This window comes from Pinus tabuliformis, chromosome 8, assembly GCF_031772625.1.
Source record: "Pinus tabuliformis cultivar Carrire ecotype Pingquan chromosome 8, CPIR1, whole genome shotgun sequence".
Lineage (NCBI taxonomy): Eukaryota > Viridiplantae > Streptophyta > Pinopsida > Pinales > Pinaceae > Pinus > Pinus tabuliformis.
The window spans coordinates 1,734,329,997-1,734,352,820 of record NC_142294.1 but is presented as its reverse complement, the minus strand read 5'-3'; the positions used below and the strand labels follow the sequence as shown (position 1 = coordinate 1,734,352,820).

The window sequence follows — 22,824 nt, the reverse complement described above, 5'->3', positions numbered from 1 at the left end:
ATGCACAGATGGTTCAGAGGAGGGGCATCACAACCGAGGAGTTTGAAGGATTTTCAGTTCTTATGCCGGGATATAGAACCATGCAGTGCACTCGCTATGTTCCCACCTTAACAGTCACCATGGGGAATTATTCAGTGAAAGACCACCTTTTTGTGGTAGAAGTGTCGGACACCAACATGGTGATGGGTGTCCAGTGGCTTTATTCGCTTGGCCAAGTCATTACAGATTGGAGGAAGCTGGAGATGGAATTCACAGGGTCGAATGGCAAATTGGTTTTGCTAAGGGGTATGCACTCTTACCCTTAATAGACTGTTTCGGCCTACAGGATGGAGGCTGATCTGAGGCATGGTGATATTGAGTGGGCCATGGAGTTGAGGATTTCTGAGGTTAGGGGTCAACCCAAGCCACCACACACAGACATACAAACTATTTTGGATAGGTACCCAGTGGTGTTTGGAGACATACCACCCAAGCAACCACCTGATCAGGGTTTTGAGCATACTATTGAGTTGGAGTCGGGGGTACAGGTTGTGATCACAACACCTTACAGACATCCCAAGGCATACAGAGATGAGATTGAGAGGGCCATTCACGAGTTGTTGGCACTTGGGCACATCAGGCCTAGTTCCAGCCCTTTTGGTTCATCAGTTGTCTTGGACAAGAAGAAGGATGGGTCCTTACGCATGTGCATAGATTACCGGGCCCTCAACCAAAAGACGATGAAGAACCATTACCCCATCCCACACATACATGAGTTGATGGAGGAGGTGAGGGGGGCTAAGTTCTTCTCCAAGATTGATTTGCGTTCAGGGTACCACCAGATCGAGGTGAGGAACCAGGATGTCCCTAAGACAGTTTTCAGGTGCCACTATGGGAACTTCGAGTTCTTGATTATGCCCTTTGGGCTGACCAACGCACCAACCACCTTCCAATCTTGCATGAAACACGTGTTTCGTGGTCAGTTGTGGAAGTTCATATTGGTGTTCTTCGATGATATATTGATCTACAACCAGATCTGGGAGGAACACTTGCAGCATTTAGAGACAGTGTTGTGTATTTTGGAGGAGCTAAGTTGTCCAAGTGTGAGTTCGGTTTGACAAAGATGCTCTATCTAGGGCACATTATTAGTGAGGACGGTGTGAAAGTCCATGAGGAGAATATCAGGGCCATCCAGGATTGGCCAAAGATTCAGAATGTGACGTATTTGAGGGGTTTTGTGGGCATATGTACCTACTACCAAAAGTCTGTGAAGGGCTTCTCGCAGTTAGCAGCTCTCCTCACTGATTTGACGAAGAAGGGGGCATTTGAGTGGACAGATGGGGCGCAGGAGGCTTTTGAGCGCCTTAGACAAGTCATGAGCACTTGCCCGTTGGCATTCCCTGATTTTGCACAACCCTTTGTGCTTGAGTATGATGCATCAAGGGAGGGTGTAGGAGCAATTTTGATGCAAGGGGGACACCCGATAGCTTTCGAGAGTCGGAAGCTACTGCCCCACGAGAGATTGTACTCCATTTATGATAAGGAGATGCTAGCCATCATGCATGCGCTAGCCAAGTTCAGGCAGTACTTGGTGGGAAACAGGTTCCGGGTCAAAACAAATCACAACAGTCTCAAATTCTTCTTGGAACAGAAGCAGTTGTAGGAGAGGCAACAAAAGTGGGTGAGCAAGCTCTAGGCATACAACTTTGACATTGAGTATGTTAAAGGGAAGCACAACGTGGTAGCTGATGCGTTGTCCAGGAGGCCAGCTACCCTTTCGTTGATGAGCATTGCACCTGATTGGAGGGCACAGTTGTTGGTGGAGTATTCCAAGGACCGTTTTGCATGTGAGGTCCTTGACGGTGCAGTGGTGGATGACCGGTACAGGGTGATGAACGAGGTGATTTACTTCCGGGACCGGATTTATTTAGTACCCAGCTCCCAGTTGAGGGAGAAGATCATGCAGGCAACCCATGACTCACCATTATCAGGGCATCAGGGGTTTACCAAGACATACAGGACCATCAGGGAGCACTTTGCATGGAAGGGCCTTAAGGATGATGTTCTGAGGCATGTCCGAGAGTGTGACACATGCCAAAGGAACAAGGGTGAGCAGACACACCCTGTTGGGTTACTACAGTCTCTTCCTATTCCTGAGGGGAAGTGGGAGAGCATGTCGATGGATTTTATCACCGGGTTGCCCACAGGGCAAGGATTGCATATACGTGGTGGTAGACTGACTGACGAAGTTTGCACACTTTTTCGCCATCTCAGCCCAGTCCTTGGCCTCACAGGTGGCCGAATTGTTTTCAACTCCAGGATCTCCCAAAGACCATTGTCAGTGATCGGGATAGTAGGTTCATGGGAGGATTTTGGCAGGAGTTGTTTCGACTAGTTGGCATATAACTCACTCCTAGCAACAATTATCACCCCCAGACTGATGGGCAGACAGAGATAGTCAACCAATGGTTCGAGGGTTACCTACGTAACTACGTGACGGGCCAGCAGCGTGCATGGATACGGTGGTTGCACTTGGGCGAGTACTACTACAACACCGCATACCACATGTCCATAGGTATGTCCCCATTCAGAGCCTTGTATGGTTACGATGCATTATCTTTTGCTAATGTGATGTTTGGAAACAACAAGGCCCCTAAGGACAAGGATTGGATACAAGCAAGCCAAGATATCTTGCAGGCTCTCAAAGATAACCTGCAGACTGCGCAGAACCAGCAGAAGCTCTATGCAGACAAGGGCCAAGTAGAGAGGCAATTTGAGGTTGGGGACTTAGTCTTCTTGAGGCTCCATCCATATAGGCAATCATAACTCAAGCAGAAGGGGGCCTAGAAGCTCAAGCCTCGCTTCTATGGGTCATATCGAGTCACTAGGAGAGTCGGGGATGTAGCATATGAGCTGGAGCTACCCCCAGGGAGCCAAGTATACAACATTTTTCATGTGTCTTGCCTGAAAAAGGCATTGGGGCTGCAGGGGACCGCAGCTACAAAGCTACCTCCCCATGGACAATTAGGGGCACTTAGTTCTAGAGCCAGAGGCTATTTTGGACACCTGTGAAAGGCACTTACAGAACAGGGTTATCAAGGAATTTTTTATCAAATGGAAGAACCTACCGGATGAGTATGCCACTTGGGAGGGAGAGCAGATAGCAGATACTTTAGCATCCTTCATTACAGTTGCTTGAGGACAAGCAACGTTTTGGCGAGGAGAATCGTGATATTCCCACTTAGCAATATTGCTAAGGGGAAATATCAATTTTGCTGAATTTTAGATAAATTTTCAATTGCACTTAGGAAATGTGGGTTTAAAGGTCCCATGTGAATTTTTTAGTTAAAAGGAAGCCCAAACATTAGAGGAAGGAGGAGAAAAATCGAACTGCTAGTGGTAAGTGGGGTCCACCCATAGAGAAATATGTCCCACAACGAAACATGCACTCATTGGAGGGAGATTGGTGGGGGGAAGTCGAAGTTGGGCCCACATGGGCATTTGGGAGGCTCTTTGACAAAAGGAGGAGGCAATCATTTTTGGGCATTCATGATTATTTGAATTTTCTCTTAGACTAGCACGCTTGAGCTGAAGCCAAGTCTACAAGTGTTGTTGAGCACAAGAGGTTTCCAGGTGGAAATCTCACCCCTTGCTTCAGTGGACTTCGAGTGCCAGCCCAAGGAGGGAGTCTCATCCTTTTCAGATCGATCCGGGAGCAACGTGGTGTGAGTGTGGGCAAGTTCTAGGAAAAGTGCAGGCACTGCGCAGTCCTTGGTAGTGTCTCACGTGGGGGTTGAGGAGAGAAGGGAATTTTGGGTTGAAACTTGGGGAGGAGTCCGGGAAGGAGATTTGTTGGTGATTGCAGTCATTTTGGGGGCATTCAGCAGTAGGGTTATCAGGTGGTTTGAATTACCTAGTAGCAGTGTCATTGAGGGAAATTGGGCCAAAATTCCAAAGTCAACAATTGGCCAATTCCTTCGTGGGTTTTTGTGGGTATTTGGTGGAGAACTCGAGGTTAATTTCCTAGAATTTTCTGAGCACCAGAGGAGGCCCTAGCAACTATTCTTCACAGCCAGCAGCTCATTTTCTGGGCATTTCAGCACAAAGCCAAAGGGAGATCAACCAATACGCTTGGGGGACTTCATCTTCATCACTTGGGCTTAGCTAGCTTGCCTTGGGCAAGCCCAGGTGCATACTTTCCAAGCACCCATTGTAACCTCATGTTTTATCAATAAAATGGCTCAGCAGTGCATTTTTTGGCTCTATTTCATGGTCTGATTTGTGGGCAAATTTTCTGTGTGTTTTTCTCTATGCATGCTTTGTTTATTACTGTAAATTTTCCTTAGGGATATAACAGCCCAGGACATTACTCTAAGATACAAATGCATTTGACATGGATCTTGAAGTTGTTGCAAATATCTCTGATTTCTCCCAAAAAAAATAGTTTTTCAAGTTACCAATTGTTTCAAGTTTTTCAGCTCCATGGTTATCCTTGCTGATATTTTTCAATATTCCAGATAAGTTTCTTTCCAGACCCTTGGCAATATATTCCTCAAAACAATATTTGCAACATTGGAACTTCTAATGGATGTTGTTGATTGCACAAACATTTTGGTCATGAAAATAATGATTGCATATGATCACATTCTTGGATTTTGTTAGGTAACAATGTTCTATAATCATGTTGTTCAATGTAATTCCTTCTCGCAAATTGAGCAGTCTGTAACATTAAATCTCCATGTAAAGCCAACAAACTTTTTACATAATAGCCAAATATCTCCTTAGCTCTATAGTTGTACTTGCATTTCAAGGTTGTTTAACCATATTAATTTAATCTAATTTTAAATACTATTCAACATTACAAAGTTAAATTGCAATGGGTAAGAAGTGATCAAAGTGGGCTGTTTGCAGCTAAATAATGAAACCAGTTTCTTTTTCATAGCAAAGAAAATGCTCTTAAAATTAAACCTAATATTATAGGAATTCAACAAAGCCATAAGAACAAATGAAAACATATTGAGATTCATGCATTCCTTTCCAAAACTCAGCTTTACCTTCTTTGCAGGCAAATCATAGTTTATTAAAACTTGAGCAGAAAGAGGTGCCTCCCCAAGCGCTTGCATTGGCAGGCATGAATCAGTCACGACAAGTATGTGAGAATTCTGCTTTTTAACGTCTTCGTGAAACCCTTCTGGTTCTCCTTCATGCATCAAGCTCCAATCATTTACTAGCTGTCGAAATTTCTCGACAGATGAAGCACGTTCAACTTCTGCCAAATCACTGTGCTATGATACAAAAAAGCAATAATGTCATGCATGTCAGAGGATGAGCCTGCCATTTAAATGACACAATGTTTTCTACAAAGAATACAAGTTTTATATGACCTCACCTACATACATGATGAATGCACCTATAACAAAGACATATATGCATCCACCCATGTCACTGTTTTGCGTATGTATAGCTATGATTCACATAACTCTAACTAGGCACTGGACAATGTAAATGTTTATTATATTTGTTTGAATATTATTCAAAATATTCTCTAAAAGTTTAAGGAAAACATGGGAAAAACCTAGCCCAAGTCTTAGCCACATGTTAAGAAAAAAGTAGCATGCATCTAATAAGGAGGGATACCATATGCAAACTACATGCTTGCAGGTAACTATTGATAAATATATTAAATACATGGTTTTATGGACTAATGGAAGTTAGATAGACGATGAATGAAAGGCATGTCTCCAAGTATTAAAATTCATCTAGTTTTCTACGTTAATCTTTTAAATACAAGAACATATCCGTTGGAAAATATACCCTTAATGTTCTTGGGTATTTTGGTAGCGAGAAGGATGCATGAACTGTGGGCAACTAGATCAGGGAACTAAGACATTATGAGATAGGAACATAAGAAATGAAAGTAGTAACAGGGATCAAACTACTTATTAAGGAGGCTAAGTAGCTATTTTGATCTTTCACAAAGATGTAAATTTGTTTCGAGCCAAGCAACTCTCAAGGAAATCATAAATGGTTATCATAACACAGTCAACCTTTGGAAGTAAATATATAGCCACAGCGATGTTTCAATTTACATAAGAAGAACATGGTAAGTATGAAAAATCCCATTTATTGAGAATATGAACAACAAATATATAATTGGATTAATGAATCAAAAGATCAAGAACAGGCCACAAGATTCCTTGTGCAACTATAAGGTGGATTAATATTCCTAAGAAGAGGTTTTTCATAATTTCTTTTACTAGGTTGATATAAAATAAAGGACTACTCTTATAAAATTTAATCGTATTATTTCATTTTTAAATTGGGAGATGCATATGCAATTTTCCAAATTTTTTGCCATACTGACATTTTTTTAAATGCTACATATATTAACATCACATAATACACAAATAATATACAACCAAGCACAAGACTACCTAAGGGTTCAGACTCCAGAGAAGGGCCTTTAGATCTAATTGCACTTCAATTATACAACTTCACTCTGTTCCATACTCCGTTTAGACTCTCTCCCAGCTAAGTCAAGGGGCTAGTCCCTAAAGATGATGATGAGGGGAAAACTTGTTGGAACAACAAGTCCTAGGAGACTAAGGGCAAAATCACTACCTCTCTAGACAACTTGGAGTTGGATAGATATGGCAAGTGAAATTATTAATGACCAAAGTTTTTGTATTAAATGATAAATTCAGTTTAAGATCAATATGGCAATAATGAGATTAATAGATTATAGACCAGTGCCCTGGTAACAATGCTCAAGTGTAAATATTTGCGCAAATAATATTCCAAGTTATGAGATAAGCAGTGCTGCAAGGAAGGTGTTAGTATAAGAAAATGACACAATATTAAAATATGGGCAGATAAATGTAACTTGCAAGAGAAATGACTTGTACTTAAAGAGAAATGCTCAAGTATGACAATATGAAGGAAATGAACAAGTAATTTAAAGTACAAGAGCAGTAACGTAATGTTGCAAGGATAATATAATGCTCAAAATTAACAATATGCTTGTAATATTCCTAATGGAAATATGAAGTGAATAACAGAAACATGCACTATGAGTCATGACAACAACTAGGAAATTCAACACATACGCAGGAAATCACAACACAACAGGAAATGCACCAAAATTCTAAGCCATTTTATTTATTTCCAAGCAAATAGAGTACAAATGAGTATGAAAGAGGAACCTAGGCTTGCTACAACAAGCAAATCCAAACCCAGGTGATGATCAAGCTGCCCAAATGTCAGATGAGCTCCCCACCATGATTCTGCGCTAGCCCAGAAAATTATTGCCACTGCTGCTGTAGGTGAACTGAGATTTTGGCCCTCAAATCTACTCCAAAAATTCTGCAAAATTAAATGTAGGCTCTCCACACCAACTCCAACAAAACCCATAAATATCTCACGAACCCAAGTGGTGGAAATGGTCTTGAGGTAAATTGTGCCCTCCTCCAACAATTTATGTTGCTAACTGCTGAATGGAACTAGGAATTCTGCCCTCAGAATTGCTCAGAAAATTCTGTAAAATTAATCCTAGCCTCCTCTCACCAAACTCACAAAAACCCAGAAAGGGTTTGGGTTGAATCCACCAACCGCCGGTGACCCCAACAAGTGTATTGCTCAATTTGGCCAAAAAACGCCCTACAGTTTAGATACTATTGAATTTGGCCCAAATCTCCCTCCAAGAAATCCTCCCTAACTCCTACAAATTTCTCCCCTCAATCACCAAGCAAATCCCAGCTCAAATGCTCCCCAAATTCTGAATCCCTGCAAGTGCACTGAAGCTGTTAGTAAACCCCTATGCAAGACCTGGAATAAATAAATTTGGTCATCCAAAATGTAGCATTCTCGGCCCTACAAATCCCCAAGAAAAAACTCGTCCTCCTTATGGATAATTCTCTGCAAATTCTCTTGCCAAAACTCCATTGTCTGCTAGCTTCTCTCAACCCCCTCGAATTTCCTTATGCGCCCTAAGAGAAGCACGCTCCAGCTGGAAATAGTATGCAATGTAGCTCCTAGAGAAGCCCTGAGCTGGACTCTTTCTTACTCCCTTAGGGTGACACTCGAAGTTCACCGAAGGTAGAGGTGGAATTTCGCTTGGAATTCCTAGTGCTAAACAACACTTTTTTCTTGTGCTAAACAGCCCCAAGAGAAGATGAAAGGTGAAATGTGAGTTGAAAGATGATTAGCAAATGAGCCCATCCTCTTATAATTTTTTCCCGTGCCTTTAGACTCCTTTTGTAATTATTATTTTATTGGCGGGGGCCATTTTCCACTAAGTGATTTTTGCCTCCATTTTAATAAAATAATAGTTTGCCGCCATTCTCCAATAAAATAATACTTGCCACCTTTCTCCAAAATAATATTTGCCCCCTTTACTTAATATCACCAAAATTAGGCAAAATTCTCATGCTCACAAAATTGGGGATATTACAATGCCACAAAAGAGAAAGTTAGACAAGTGAGATGCAAACTAAGCCATGTGAGATGCAGAGATCTTGGTTGATTTTAGTTAATGCCTAATCTAGATGAATCCTTCTCCACAACTGTTTTGGGACAAGTCTTACACAAGATTGCATAAAGAATCCAGGGGAAGGAAGTTAAGGCTTCATCAACAATACCTACCCTAGAGTTCTAATGGTCGAAGTGTCTCCGTTCCTACAAGGGATTGCCGACAAGAAAACTGCAAGGTCACCTGTTTTAACCGTTGGGTAAGGGTCAAGTTCCTCAAGTTGAATAGTGGAATAGGTTGCCTAAACTTTCTATACAACCAAGCTTATGCATGGAGGTAAGTTTTAAGAAGCAAATTAGCAGCTTCTTGTCGCGCAAAGTGTCTAGGCAGCACAACAACACTCAGAGTAAGGGTTGTCACTCTTAATCCTTACTCACTCAGTTTAGACTCTCTCCTAGACAAGTCAAGGGAGGTAGTCCCTAGGTAAATGGATGAGAATAGCCTGTAAAAAGAACAAACTATAGGAGATTTTAATGACGGACAACTTGATGAATTTAAACAATTAAATCAGATTGATAGATTAAACGCCAACGTAGACAAGACACGACCACAAGATAGAAACAATTATAGACCAGTGCCTTCGATATTTGAATTAACCATCAATAAAACAAGCTATCCAGAACGATTTTCAATATGTGACAAAAAGTGACAATCATAAATAATTCACAAAAACACCCAACACTGTCACATGCAAAAGATTCCAGATCTAAAATGATTTTCATTAACTGCCCAGATCTAAACTCAATTAACTTTCTACAACAGCCAAATATGATTAAAAAAATGTTTATCGCACTTTGACCATCATAAAAAATGCATTTTATGACCAAATGACACTAAGGAACTTTAGGCTAAAAAAATTTTAATTTTTCCTCGGGCAATAATTTAATCGAAGGGTTAAAAATTCAAAAATTTTAATGGGCCATAGGCCACATTAAAAATTCTAAAATTTAAGCGAAAAAACCCCTTAATTTTGTTTTATTTTAAATCCTTAGTCAAAAAAAAAAAAAGTCATTTTTATATTTTTAAAATTTAAAATTTTTTAGGATTTTTTTTTTTAAATATTTTTTTTAATGTTTTTTTAGATTTTTTTAAGATTTTTATATTTTTAAATTATTTTTTTTTAAATTTAGATCATAATAAAATCAAAACCATAAATCAAAAATAAGAAAATCAAAGTCAAACCCAAAAAAATAAAAATGAAATCAAAAGAAAACAAAATCGATTTCCCAACCAAAAAAAAAAAATTGTTTATTTTTATTTTTTGAATATGTTTTAGATTTAAAGAAACAAAACTAAACTAAATTAAAACAAATCATGAAAAAATACATCTAACCCTAAAACAATGCACATTTAATACAAAAGTGAAATTGAAAATATGAACTAACCCTAACACTAGATTAATTCATAACAAAGAAAAATATGTTTTTTTGTTGTGTCGTGCAGGTTCGGATGGCGGAAGGAGAGCTCGAAGGGAAGAGGGGCTTGGATGCATTTGCTTTGCAAGTGGATGGGGCTACAGGAAGGACAAGGGAGAAACCCAAGCAGACAGCGAAAAGGGCAGCAGATGGGCAGCACACAGGTGGAGGGGATCGCTGCGTGGAGGAACGAGGAGCTGCGGAAGCAACAGATTGCAAGTCGAGGTAGGGAGAGAGGGTGCGGATAGGGTTGGAGCGATGCAATGAAGGCAGAGACAGATGGAATAGCAGCTACGTGAGGGTTTGAAGGAAATACACAGGCTTTGTAGCTAGCATATGGCTGAGAGATGGACGTGAGTATTTGCAGGTGGAGTCACATCGTATGGAGCAGCATGGGGATTTTGGACGTTGGTGGATCGAAGGGAAGTGTGTGAGGGAGTGACTCCATGAGGAGCAAAGGAAGGAGTTGAGCAACAAGCATGCGTTTTTCCTTTTGAAGAAGAATGGATGGGCTGCGGTGATGGCTTGGAGCTTTGACGTGGGTGCTTGCAGCGAATGAAAGCGTTTGAGGAGATCTGCAGGGAGGAAACATACAGTAGAGGGAGCTTGTGGCAGCACGCAGGTGAGGGGAGATTGCGTGGAGGTTAGGCAACAGACAGAACTCAGGCAGAAACTCAGATTTCTCCAGATATTTAAAAAAAAATCAAAGCCCAAAAGTAATTTCGAATTTTTCCAAGAAACAACAGAGAAAACAATTTCGAAATCTTGTTCTTAGGAAACCCCAGGCAGCAGAGAAATTGCAGCCCAAGAACCGAGGAGAAATTTCGAGACTAAGATCTTATACTTCAGCTTAAAATATTATCAATGAAACCCTTATTGAAATTTTCCAGATTTAATTAAAATTTAAATCCCTACAAAAAATGATGTTGATGGACCTCCAGAGATCCAGATCTTACTCTCCAGGGCCTAGATCTGGACTCTACACAGCTTTCAGATTCAAATTTGCAGCTGCAATACAAAAAAAACACCCAAATGATATACACAATGACCCAAAAAACACTAAAACCCTAAAAACCAAAGTCAAAAAACCAAAATTAATTACATATCTATGTACATAAATGGCAGATCTATCAGATCTAGGGAGTGAGTCTGACTCCACTCTCAGATCTAATGATCTGAGGCTCTCAATAGCCAGATATAACGATTTAGCACAGAAAAAATTTAAATTTTTTTGAATTTTAGAGGAGGTACTAAGCTCGAAACCCTTCATGCATCACCCCTAAAAATATCTTATGATAAGCCCAGAATCAAATTTACTCTGGGCTCTTCAAAAAACACAGATCAAGAGTTGGTTGGTTCCGCCGAGAATTTCCCCAAACGTCGATGATCTAATAATCAAGGATTTCCTGCAAAACTCAATTCAGTCGTCAACATAGAGCGAGAAAACAATGACAAAATTCATATCTAATAGAGATACCTGCTATTATATTCAAAACTTAAATTATCATTCAAACCCCAGCGACTAAGCAAGATACCTATACTCAAATCGCTCTTTAAAAAGCTATATCAATGGCCAAAAAGAAACATATGCATGAAAATAATACATCTTACAGCATTTCCATGAAGAATAACACCAGCAGAAATTAACCCCAAAGTCTTTCTTTATTGCTCAGAAAAATATTACAAGAGAGTTTTTCGCTTAGTACACGATCAAAAGATCGGATGATACTGGCTGACAAATGAGCTCCTATTTAAAGATAAATCCTCCAACGGCTAGTTCGAGTGATCCTTGTCAAAATGATCTCAACCATTGATGAGGATCAAAATTTCTTTTAATCTCATCCGTCGAAATTTTAAATATTGAGGAAATTTCGAATTTTTCAATTAAATGCATTTATTTCCTCAAAATTTTAACTTTGACTTAACCCCAGGGACCCAAGGCATAAAATTTAGCAAAATAACCAATTAACCTTAGTCCCTGGACCTATTAAGATTTAATTTTTTAAAGGATCCACGAATTTTACCTCTAGAAAACTTAAATTTACCTAGGACCTAGGACCTATGAGGCGATAAATTATTTTTCTAACCCTCAAGACACTTTACATCATGATTTTTTACATTTTTACATCTCAAGGGGGAAAACCCATTTGCAAAAGACCCTCACAGACTACCCAGTTCTGCGACACAAATATAATCTAGCAGATCAAGCAATTTGTAATAAAATAACCTAACCAAATAGTTAGGAATATTCCCAAATCATTTTTACATAGACTCGATCTAGAACACTAGGACTCCCCTAAGATTCCAGTGACAAAATCCATTCCGGCTTTGGGGTAGACTAAAGGAAAACTCTGCTGACCATCCGAGAATGGATCGATGAGACAAAAAACCTCCCGGAATGTAGATCGTTACCAGAAAACTAGGTTTACCTAGGTGATTACATACACGACACGAAGCTGCTGAGATTATTTACATTATACATATGCAGACTGGGTTTACATTATAAGATGATCCTTAAGCTGACGATGATAGCTGGATGGCAGGAACGCGTCGATCAGGCGCTATCCCTTTTGCGAAAAAGGGGGTGTACTGCTATGGGTCGTTGACACGTAGTAGTCAACACAGCTAAAATGCAAAATGTCAAATGCAATTGCTTCAATGAGATGACAATGATGTCAAGATTTGCAAGATGCCAATATGCTTGCAACAACAAATGACATAGATACTTCCAAGATACAAGATTGCTAGCTTATGACAATGTTCCAAAACAACTCAATGAAACAATTAGATGTTATAGCAAAACCACAATGCCTTTAGATAATAGTGTGCCTATTAGGTGTTCTCACTTATTTAGATAGTTGAACAAGCAGGAAATTTATATAGATATCACACTTATAAGATGGCAAATGAGACTGCTAACAAGAGATGAATCAAACTACTACTTAATCTTTAATTGCAATTAGATAAGAGACAAGATACTCAAGAGCAATTAGATCAAGTAGCAATGAAAGTTAGGCATGTGAGTTAAAGAACTAGATTTTAGGATGCAATGCAATTGAAGTTAGAATGCAAATGCAAAAGAGCAAGTTAGTAAGCAGAAGTGAGTTAGTACGTTAGTTCTCCCTTTTCAATAAGGAGATGGAGGATGCCAAGGGATCTAGGTTCCAAGCTCCCCAAGAAAGAAAGAAAAATACTTTTTATTAATGAGAATTACAAAGAAAAGAAACCTTTTGACAAATTGAAAAGTTCTTCACTCCAGGGGTTTACAACGAAGATGATAACTTCTACCGGAACCAACAATTTCTTCAAGGAAGAAGTAGATCCGCTTATGATGATTTCAGTTGTTCTTAAAGGATTTAGTTTCAAGCTCTCTGGTCCTTCAACAAATAGATGACAGCAAGAAAGGTTCAGAGCCCTAGATGAAATGTAATATCCCTAAGGAAGATTAACAGTTATTGATTTGGGGTAGCATCGGACGTGCTCTAGCCACGAAATTTGGTGGAGAGGTTGGGGCACATGAGATCTCCAATACCCAGAAAGGGTTTGGGCAGATTCTAAACAGTTTGAGAAATATTAAAATAATTAATATTTTTAATGGAGTCCCTAAGTCTAAACTTAGGGAAATTAAAATATTAAAGTGGACTAATATAAAATTGTGTTAGAATGGTCCAAAAGTCATGGATCAAATCAGATTTAATCTTAGCCGTTGATTAGGGACTTAATCTCCACCGTTGATGTGTTAACGAGAAAAGTATAAGAGGAGGCTTGAGGGTCACTTGGAGAGTACACCAGATGTTCAGTCATTCAATTCTCTAGAGCGGGGTTTGCTAAGAGAGATAGAATCAGTGATCGGAGTTGCAATTGAAGGACAGTGAGTACAGAGAAACAAAGAGGCAGAGATAGTGTCGGGAGATCAGCGCAGGAGCCAAAGAGAGTGACACAGTAGCATTCAGGGCGACACGGGGCCAACATTGGGTAGAGAGACGCTGACGCGGTCTAGAAAGGCAGACGTTGGGATTTCTGGGGCATATTGGAGCTGAGGAACTGCCGGAGGGTTTATCCGGGGTTTCAGCCGAGAAATTTGTCTCGGACTGAGAGGTATTACTACTAAGGGCATTCTCTGTTGGGTAACCTAGATTTGGCACCCAGATTATACTCTGAAATTACTTAATAAGAAAACCCTCAGATAGCTGCATCGGTTTTCCCGCATTGGGTTTTTCTGGAGACATTGGTCCAAAAATAACAGTGTCATTTTGTATGCTTGTTTTTGTTTCCTTCAGTTGATGATTTGTAATATGTTGAGCATGCACTAGTGTTTATTTTCAGTATTTACATTGTAAATAACTTGTTAAGTTACAGAACAAGTAGGTAGGAATAAATTAGTAAAGTGCATGGAGGGTTTCTAACTAGTAGACTTAGAAATTTCAACATGGTATCAGAGCGTGATTGCAAATCAAAGGAGAACTGAGGGCATCAGCCGAGCGGAGCAATAACAGCAGAAAACAATGGTCTTGAGTGACAGAAGTTGTTTCTAGCATAGCAGCAATAAGGGAAGGGTGACGCAGTGTCTGCGTCATCAAGGGTGAGCAAGGAAAAGGTAGCGCAAAGGTTAAGGGAGGCAAAGGGAGACTCACGCAGAGCCACGCAGAAGCTAGGAAGGCTGACCCAGTTGGCTAAGGAGGCCAAGTTGTTGGTGCTGGGATTGCACAGAGCCTAAGAGCTCTCACCATCAAGTTGTTGGGGTTTAGGAGGCTGTGCAAAAGTTGCAAAGTGGAGTTGATGGGGTATTGTAGTCAGAACAATAGCTAACAGGGCAAGGAGGAGGGAGTTGCTACTGAGGGTTTCTAGCCGAGAAATCCGGATCAATGGTGCAGTTGCATAGACGATCAGAGTAGGGGGCATCTCGACATCAACAGAAGGATTTCCAGGGTGGAAATCAAGACTCAGAGGGAGTCACATCGAGAACTTCTAGGAGGGAAGTAGAAGAGCAGCATGGCACTACACAGAGTAAGAGACCAGGACAGACCGGACGGAGCCTCAAACTTCGCAGTCTGGAAAGCCAGAATCTTATTCGTACTTGACAGAAATTGTGTCAAGCACTTCACCTTGAGAACGATAGCAATCCCAGTTAACCCAGCTAATAACGACAAGTACAAGGAGGCAATGGCGAGGGCCAAGAGCATCATCCTTGACAGGGTCAAGGACCATGTAGTACCACACATTACCAAGAAGCAAACGGCAAATGAGATGTGGGAGGCCCTAAAGAAACTGTACCAACATACTTCTGTGCAGAGAAGAATGTTACTAGAAAACCAGATGAGGTCATACCAGATGAAGAAGGGAGAATCAATCGACACCTTCCTCAGTGGGCTGAATGAGATCCAAGATCAGTTGACTTCCATAGGGGCCACGCCAGATCAGGAATTAACAGTGAGGACAGCCCTGAATGCAGTCTCAGAAGACTGAGAGGTATTTGTCCAGAGTATACTGGGCAGAGGGACCCTTCCACCTTGGGAGGAGATGTGGGCGGCTCTTCGCCAAGAAGAGATCAGACGGTAGACAAAGGCAGGAAGCAGCAGTAAGGGGATCAGAGTCAAAAAGGGGGAGGAAGATGTTGCCCTAGCATCTACGGGAAAGCAACAAAAACGGAAGAAGAAGGATCTCTCCAAGATCAAGTGCTTCCGCTGTGGGGATCTAGGTCATTATGCGACCCAGTGTCCAAGGAAGAAGAGTAAGGGAGAGTATTCTGAGACTAACGCAGCACCAGCAAGGGCAGAGAAGGAAGTGGAGACAGAGGATGACTGTGCCATGAATGCACACGCACCACTTGAGCGCAAGTGGGGAGACATTGAGCTATAGTTAGGCGAACTACAGGCGATGAGGGGCAGGATCCTCGAGGTACCCAACCTCTTGGATTAGACCTTGCTACAGGAGCCCCGAAGAGTAGCAGGACTGGCTAATGTGGGTAGAGATGGATGCAGATGGAGCAGCAAAGAGAGCTACAGTGCAAGCATCCCAGGACAGCGCGAGACTAGCAAGATGCAACAGTGCGAGAGGCACGGGACTGTTCCACCAGTGCAAGATGGCACAGAGAGGTGTGCAACGATGCGAGATGCAGGGAGTTTTTGCAGCAACACAGAGGTCAGAGAGAGAGCACTTGTCAGCGGCAAAGGGAGCTTCAGCATCAGGAGTACTCTAGCTTGACAAAGAGGTCAAAGTTGGGAGATCAGTTACTTACTTCTCAGTAACTGAGTTGCGGTGCAGCAGTGGACAGCGTGATGCAGCATGATGAGAGGAGATGTAGTGCAGATGCAGCAGTGGCAGTGGCAGAGCCATGAGCAGCAGCACAAATGCAGAGGGAGTTGTCGTACAGATGCAGTAGTGGCAGTGGCAGAGCCATGGGCAGCAGTGCAGAGGATGATGGGCAACAGTACAGGATGCAGCAATGCAGAGGATGATGGGCAGCAGACCTAGCATTAGCACAGGGACCAATGTCGGATGATCAGAGTGATACTCAGTGAGGAGTATTGCTAAAGCACAGTCCTCGCTAAGAGGGAGTGATGATTTGGAGTAGCATCGAATGTGCTATAGCCACGAAATTTGGTGGAGAGGTCGGCGCACATGAGATCTCCAATACCCAGAAAGGGTTTGGGCAGATTCTAAACAGTTTGAGAAATATTAAAATAATTAATATTTTTAATGGAGTCCCTAAGTCTAAACTTAGGGAAATTAAAATATTAATGTGGATTAATATAAAACTGTGTTAGAATGGTCCAAAAATCATGGATCAAGCCAGATCTAATCTTAGCTGTTGATTAGTGACTTAATCTCGACCGTTGATGTGTCAACGAGAAAAGTATAAGAGGAGGCTTGAGGGTCACTTGAAGAGTACACCAGATGATCAGTCATTCTATTCTCTAGGGCGGGGTTTGCTAAGAGAGATAGAATCAATGATCGGAGTTGCAACTGAGAGGCAGTGAGTACAGAGAGACAAAAAGGCAGAGATAGTGTCGAGAGATCAGTGCAGGAGCCAGAGAGAGTGATGCAGTAGCATTCAGGGTGACGCAAGGCCAGCGCTGGGCACAGAGAGGCTGATGCAATCAAGAAAGGCAGATGCTGGGGTTTCTGGGGCAGATTGGAGCTGAGGAACTACCGGAGGGTTTATCCAGGGTTTCAGCCAAGACATTTGTCTCCCACTGAGAGGTACTATTGCCAAGGGCATTCTCTATTGCTTAAGTCGGATTTGGCACCCAGATTGTACTCTGAAATTGCTTAATAAGAAAACTCTCAGATAGTTGCACTGGTTTTCCCACATTAGGTTTTTCCGAGAACATTGGTCCAAAAATAATGGTGTCATTTGGTATGCTTGTTTCTGTTTCCTTCAATTGATGATCGGTAATATGTTCAGCATGCACTAGTGTTTATTTTCAGTATTTACATTGTAAATAACTTGTTAAGTAACGAAACATGTAGATAGGAATAAATCAATAAAGTGCATGGAGGCTTTCTAACTAGTAGACTTAGAAACTTCAACAACAGTAAATACGCAAAGCAAAATAGATGAAAACACCCTTAAACCAAAACAAGCAATCAGACCATGTATTTGCATCCAAAACTGCGTTGTGTAGTCATTTTATTAATGTAAAAAAGTGTACAACAAGGTGTTGGAATGAGTGCACCTGGGCTTGCTCTAGGCAAGCTAGCAAAGCCCCAAAATGAAAAGTGAATCAACCTCCTCCAATCTACTGGCAATTCGGCCCAAGTGCTGCGTTCTAGATGCCTAGAAAGGTATTGCTGCCTGAACTGATCTGTTTCTAGATCCCTTTCCAATGGTCAGAAAATTCTGGGAAATTAATCTCGGCCTCTACTCAAGAAACCCAGAGTAACCCACAAAGGGTTTGGCCAAAGCTTGACCCTGGAAATTCGACCCTCTTTAGTTTGACTGGTTCTTCTGCTAGGCAAATCGACGCACCTGAAGATTTTGTTGCTAAATGCTCCAAAAATGTCTGCAAACCCTGTTAGAAGGCTCCTCGGGCCTTCCCTCCGAGTTTCCTCCATGAACTCCCCTCCCTCCTCAACTCCCCAGAGTGCCTCTAGCCATGACTCTACAGTCCCTGTGTTCTTGTAGCCTTCCCAGCTCTTGTAACTCGGCTCACTGCTACAGATCTGATTTGATACTAAGTAGAACTCCCTCTTTGGGCTAACACTCGAAGTCCACTAAAGCAAGGACTGGGATTTTCGCTCGAAAACTCCTGGTGTGTTGAACAGCACATGCAGACTTGGCTCACTACTCAAGCGTGCTATGTCAAAAGACAAATTCTGAAAATGATAGATGATGAGCAAAATGAGAGCCCCTCCTTCCTTTTGTTGATTTGCCTCCAAGGTTGCCCATGTGGGCCCACATCAAATTCCCCTCACCAATTTTGCTCCAATGAGAGTGTACTCTCCATGTGGGCCGAAATTCCCTTGTGGTGGCCCCCACGCTCCACCAAAGCCGCAATATTTCCATCGAACTCTAATGTTGGGGTGCTTCTCATGCCAAAAATCGAATGTGGGTCCCCTAAGCCCACTTCTCCTAAGTGAAACAATGTAATACGCCAAAATTGAGCAAAAATTGATATTTACTTAGTGAAACACTAAGTAGGAATATCACAGTCCTCCCTGCCAAAACGTTGCTTGTCCTCAAGCAACTACAAAGAAGGATGTTGTAGTATTTGTTCCCCCTCCCAGGTGGCATCCTCATCCGATAGACTCCTCCATCGAATCAAAAACTCCTTGATGACCCTGTTTGTTAAAATTGGCAACTAGGGCCAAACTCCATGTGGATCACCTTATTTATGGCTTCTAATATTTTTCCTAGATTCCTCTCATTGAGAGGTGTAGGATTGATCTAAAGATCATCCGATTCCGATAAGTATTTATGGAGATATGAATTTATTTTGATTATGGGCAAATTGTCAAGGTCGACCAGCAAACTTATGTAGGCTCAAAAGCCCAACAGTGATGTCTATTCAACCTCAACGTTTGCATATAAATACAAGGAGCATTCTCCTCATTTGGACAATTCAATTCACTCATCTTCTCTCTCTCTTTCCTACACATAAAAGGAGCCTTTTTCTTTCTCACACGTGGCTGAAAGGAAGATGTCCTAGGGCAAAGAAGACGCAGAAAGGAGGACGCTAGGGTAGCAAGTCATCTCTTTGACCAGCGTTGACCTTCCAAAAGTGCAGATTGGGTGTGGTTGCCTCTCCTAGGAAGGCCGCAATTTTTGGCACAAAAATCGAGGTGATCTGACCTCTGGTTTGACCGATGTTGACTACCCTAGTTTAGGGCTGCAAGTTGACTTCAGAAATCAGCAAATTGACTGAACTTTTGGGGCTATTCACGGGTTGTTTCTTCAGGCTATTCGCGGACAAGTTGACCGGAAATTGACCAAGTATTTTAGAGGTCAATTTCAGCTAATTTGACCAAGTTTGACTTCGCTGATCTAGGGTTTGCTGCTGCTAATATAAAATTACAGAATTCAGATTTTGTACTATTTCTCTCTGCTGAACTATTGAAGATAAAAGAAGATTTGATCAAAGGGTTTCCCCGCATTGGGGTTTGTCCCTGGCTAGCTGCCACATCTTGTTTCTCTTGTTTTGACTTATTTTTTGTTGATCATTTAATGTTCTATTTGCACTTTACTTTATGTATATGTGATTGTTAATCTATGGCTAATAAGAAGAAAAATAAGTAAACTGCTCTAAGCATAGAACATACCATAATTTAACATGGTATCAGAGCTGAGGTGAAGACTAAGCCTAAGCAAGAGCAATCACCGAAGAGAAAGTTGGCAAAGCTCTTCAAAAGAAATCATGGGGCCCTCAACACACTTCCCTATTGAAGACAAACTCCGTGAGAAGTCTGACTATCACAGATGGAAGATGTCTCTCGATCTAACATTAGAAGAGCAGGAAGTGTTGGACCATGTGAGAGGCGGGATTGTTGAGCCTCCATCAAATGCATCCGCTATTGCTAGGAACAAATGGACCAAGGGAGAAGTCAAAGCAAGGAAGATCATCCGGGACTCTATCGACAAGCGCTTGGTGGCCTATGTTTCCGAGTTGAACACCTCCAAGGAAATCTACGATAGACTAGTGAGTTTATTTAAAGTTAATGATGCAAATCAAGTCTTGTTTCTTAGAAATAAGCTGAAAGAAATTAAGAAGGGCAAAGATGAGAGTATGCAAGCATATTTCTTAAGGATCACCGAGATCAAGAACGATCTCCTATCTATTGGAGAAGTAATTCCTAACAAGGAAATGACACTCACAACTCTAGGAGGATTGCCATCTGAATGGTATATATTCAGGACTACTCTTCTCAACAATAACGTAATTCCTAGATTTGAGGAATTGATGGCCAGATGCATTCAAGAAGAAACAAAGATGGAAGAGCAAGAAATGCCCATGAGCAAGAAACGCCCATACTTAAAGGTCATCCCTCTACCTTTTCTTCTCATACTAAAAGAAGAAACAATTCCAGGGCTAAATTCAAAGGAAAAGTTGGACCTAAGGGTGGAAGAAAAGGACGATGTTACAATTGCAATAAAACAGGTCACTATGCAAGGGAGTGCCTTAATAAAAAGGACTCACACCGGGACGATGATCAAAATCCCTCTCAAGGCAATCAAAGGAATGGCAGGTCAAATGGCAGAGGTAAAAGAAGTGCTAGAAATCAAGGAAGAGGACAACCATTCAAGAAGGCAAGAAATTCCAGATATCAATCTAACACTGTTAACAATAAGCAAGATGAATATTATCTACCAGTTGCTCTATCTACTACTGCTCCCCCGGACTCGCTGCGAAATTGGCTTATTGATGGTGGTGCCTCAAGGCACTTCACTGGTTACAAAGAAGCTCTCTATAATCTGATAGAGAAGGAAACCAACCTGGAAATTGTTCTTGGAGATAATTCAAAATATCCCATGAAAGGGGTAGGAAATGTCACTCTTCAATTGAATCAGGGTAATGCCATTCACTTACAATATGTATTATATGTACCTGATCTCAAAAAGAACCTAGTGTCCATTTCCACAATGGAAGACAAAGCCTACAAGGTGGATTTTAGTGATGGCAAGGTACGTGTATGGAAAAAGAACTTTAAAGATGCTTTTATTCTTGGGTTTCAAGTTGATTCATTATATCAGGTCAGAAGACATCCGCTGGGTGTCATGTCTTGTGACACATCTCTTCAGTCCGAACTATGTCATCGGAGGTTTGCTCACCTTCATTATAAAGCTCTACCCGATGTAAGAAAAATGGTGACCGGGATGCCCGAGTTCAAATTAGAGCAAGAAGGTGTAAGTCCAGGATGTGCCAAAGGAAAGCTCAAAAGGGGACCATTCCCCTCAAGCCAAAGCAAGACCTCCGATGACATATCTAGTATGATGTCTGTGAACTCCTTGGGAGGATATTTATATTACCTCACTTTTATAGATGATTATTCTCGCAAGACTTGGATATACTTCTTGAAAAAGAAGGATGAAGTGTTCTCCTGGTTTCGACACTTCAAAGCCTTGATCGAGAATCAAACCGAAAAGAAGATCAAGACCTTAAGGACTGATAATGGGACTGAATATGAATCCAATGAGTTTCATGACTTTTGTAAAGAGGCTGGCATTAAGAGGGAGACTACTACACCATATACTCCTGAGCAGAATGGTGTGGCGGAAAGGAAGAATCGTACAATTGTGGAAGTTGTCTGTGCTATGCTCCATGATCAAAGACTTCCGAAGTTTCTATGGGCCGAAGCTGCAAATACCGTCGTATATGTACAAAACCAATGCCCTCATCAAGCATTGGGTTCCAAGACTCCCGAAGAAATGTTCACCGGTAAGAAACCTGACGTATCTCATTTTAGAATTTTTGGAAGCCCTGTATATTTTCATGTGCCGAAAGAAAAAAGGAATAAATTGGGTGCATATGGAAAGAAAGTAATCTTCATGGGCTATAGTGAAAATACTAAGGGGTATAGAATCTATGTAGTTGGTCAAAGGGAAGTCGAGATTAGTCATGATGTCACCTTTGACGAAGATATGGCTCTTAGCAAAGTAGACAATCTTCCTACTTTAAGGGGATTTAAAGAAGCTGACACCGAGGAACCGAAGGAAAAGGAAGATGAGACGATGCCTGATGTGGAAGAACCTATGGATCCTATTGATCCTCCTCCGCAAGAGCCTTCCTCTTCTAGGAAGAGGCCTTCATGGCTTAGGGGGACACTTGATGATGCTGAAGGACACACTGCACCCCGAGGAACCTTCCGTGAAAGTAAGAAGTCGAACAGGTATTAGGGATACCTGACCATCATGAGCACGATCATCCAAAATAAGCCTTCATCATTCACAAATGTCGTCAAGCATAAAGTCTGGAAGGATGCTATGACCAAAGAATATGAGTCCATTATGAAAAACAATGTTTGGGATGTGGTCCCCAGACCCCAGGACAAAGCAGTTGTCACTTCAAAATGGCTTTACAAGATAAAGCATGCAGTTCATGGAAGTGCGGAGAAGTATAAAGCTCATTTTGTCGCTCGTGGCTTCTCCCAGAAGGAAGGTATAGACTATGATGAGATATTTGCACTTGTTGCCCGATATACCACCATCTGCTTGATCATAGCCCTTGCTGCTTCGCAAGGATGGAACCTACATCAGATGGATGTCAACACTGCGTTCGTACATGGTTCGATCAAAGAGGAGGTCTATGTGGAGCAACCCGAAGGATTTGATATTTATGAATGAGAATCTCATGTTTGCAAGTTGAAGAAGGCCCTTTATGGGCTAAAGCAAGCACCCCGAGCATGGTATGAAAGGATCGATCGCTACTTGATGAAGTTGGGATTCATTAGGAGTGAAGCCGACCC

At 41.5% G+C, this 22,824-nt stretch overlaps 1 protein-coding gene across 1 annotated transcript in view; it reads right to left on the bottom strand.

Annotated features, from left to right (window-relative positions):
- LOC149243020 (ATP-dependent RNA helicase fal1-like) overlaps positions 1-22,824 on the bottom strand; it is a 282,436-nt gene that overhangs the window by 136,157 nt on the left and 123,455 nt on the right. The window contains exon 3 of the mRNA XM_089367746.1: positions 5,034-5,264. Coding sequence (XP_089223872.1) covers positions 5,034-5,264 — 231 coding nt within the window. The remainder of the gene's footprint in view (positions 1-5,033; positions 5,265-22,824) is intronic.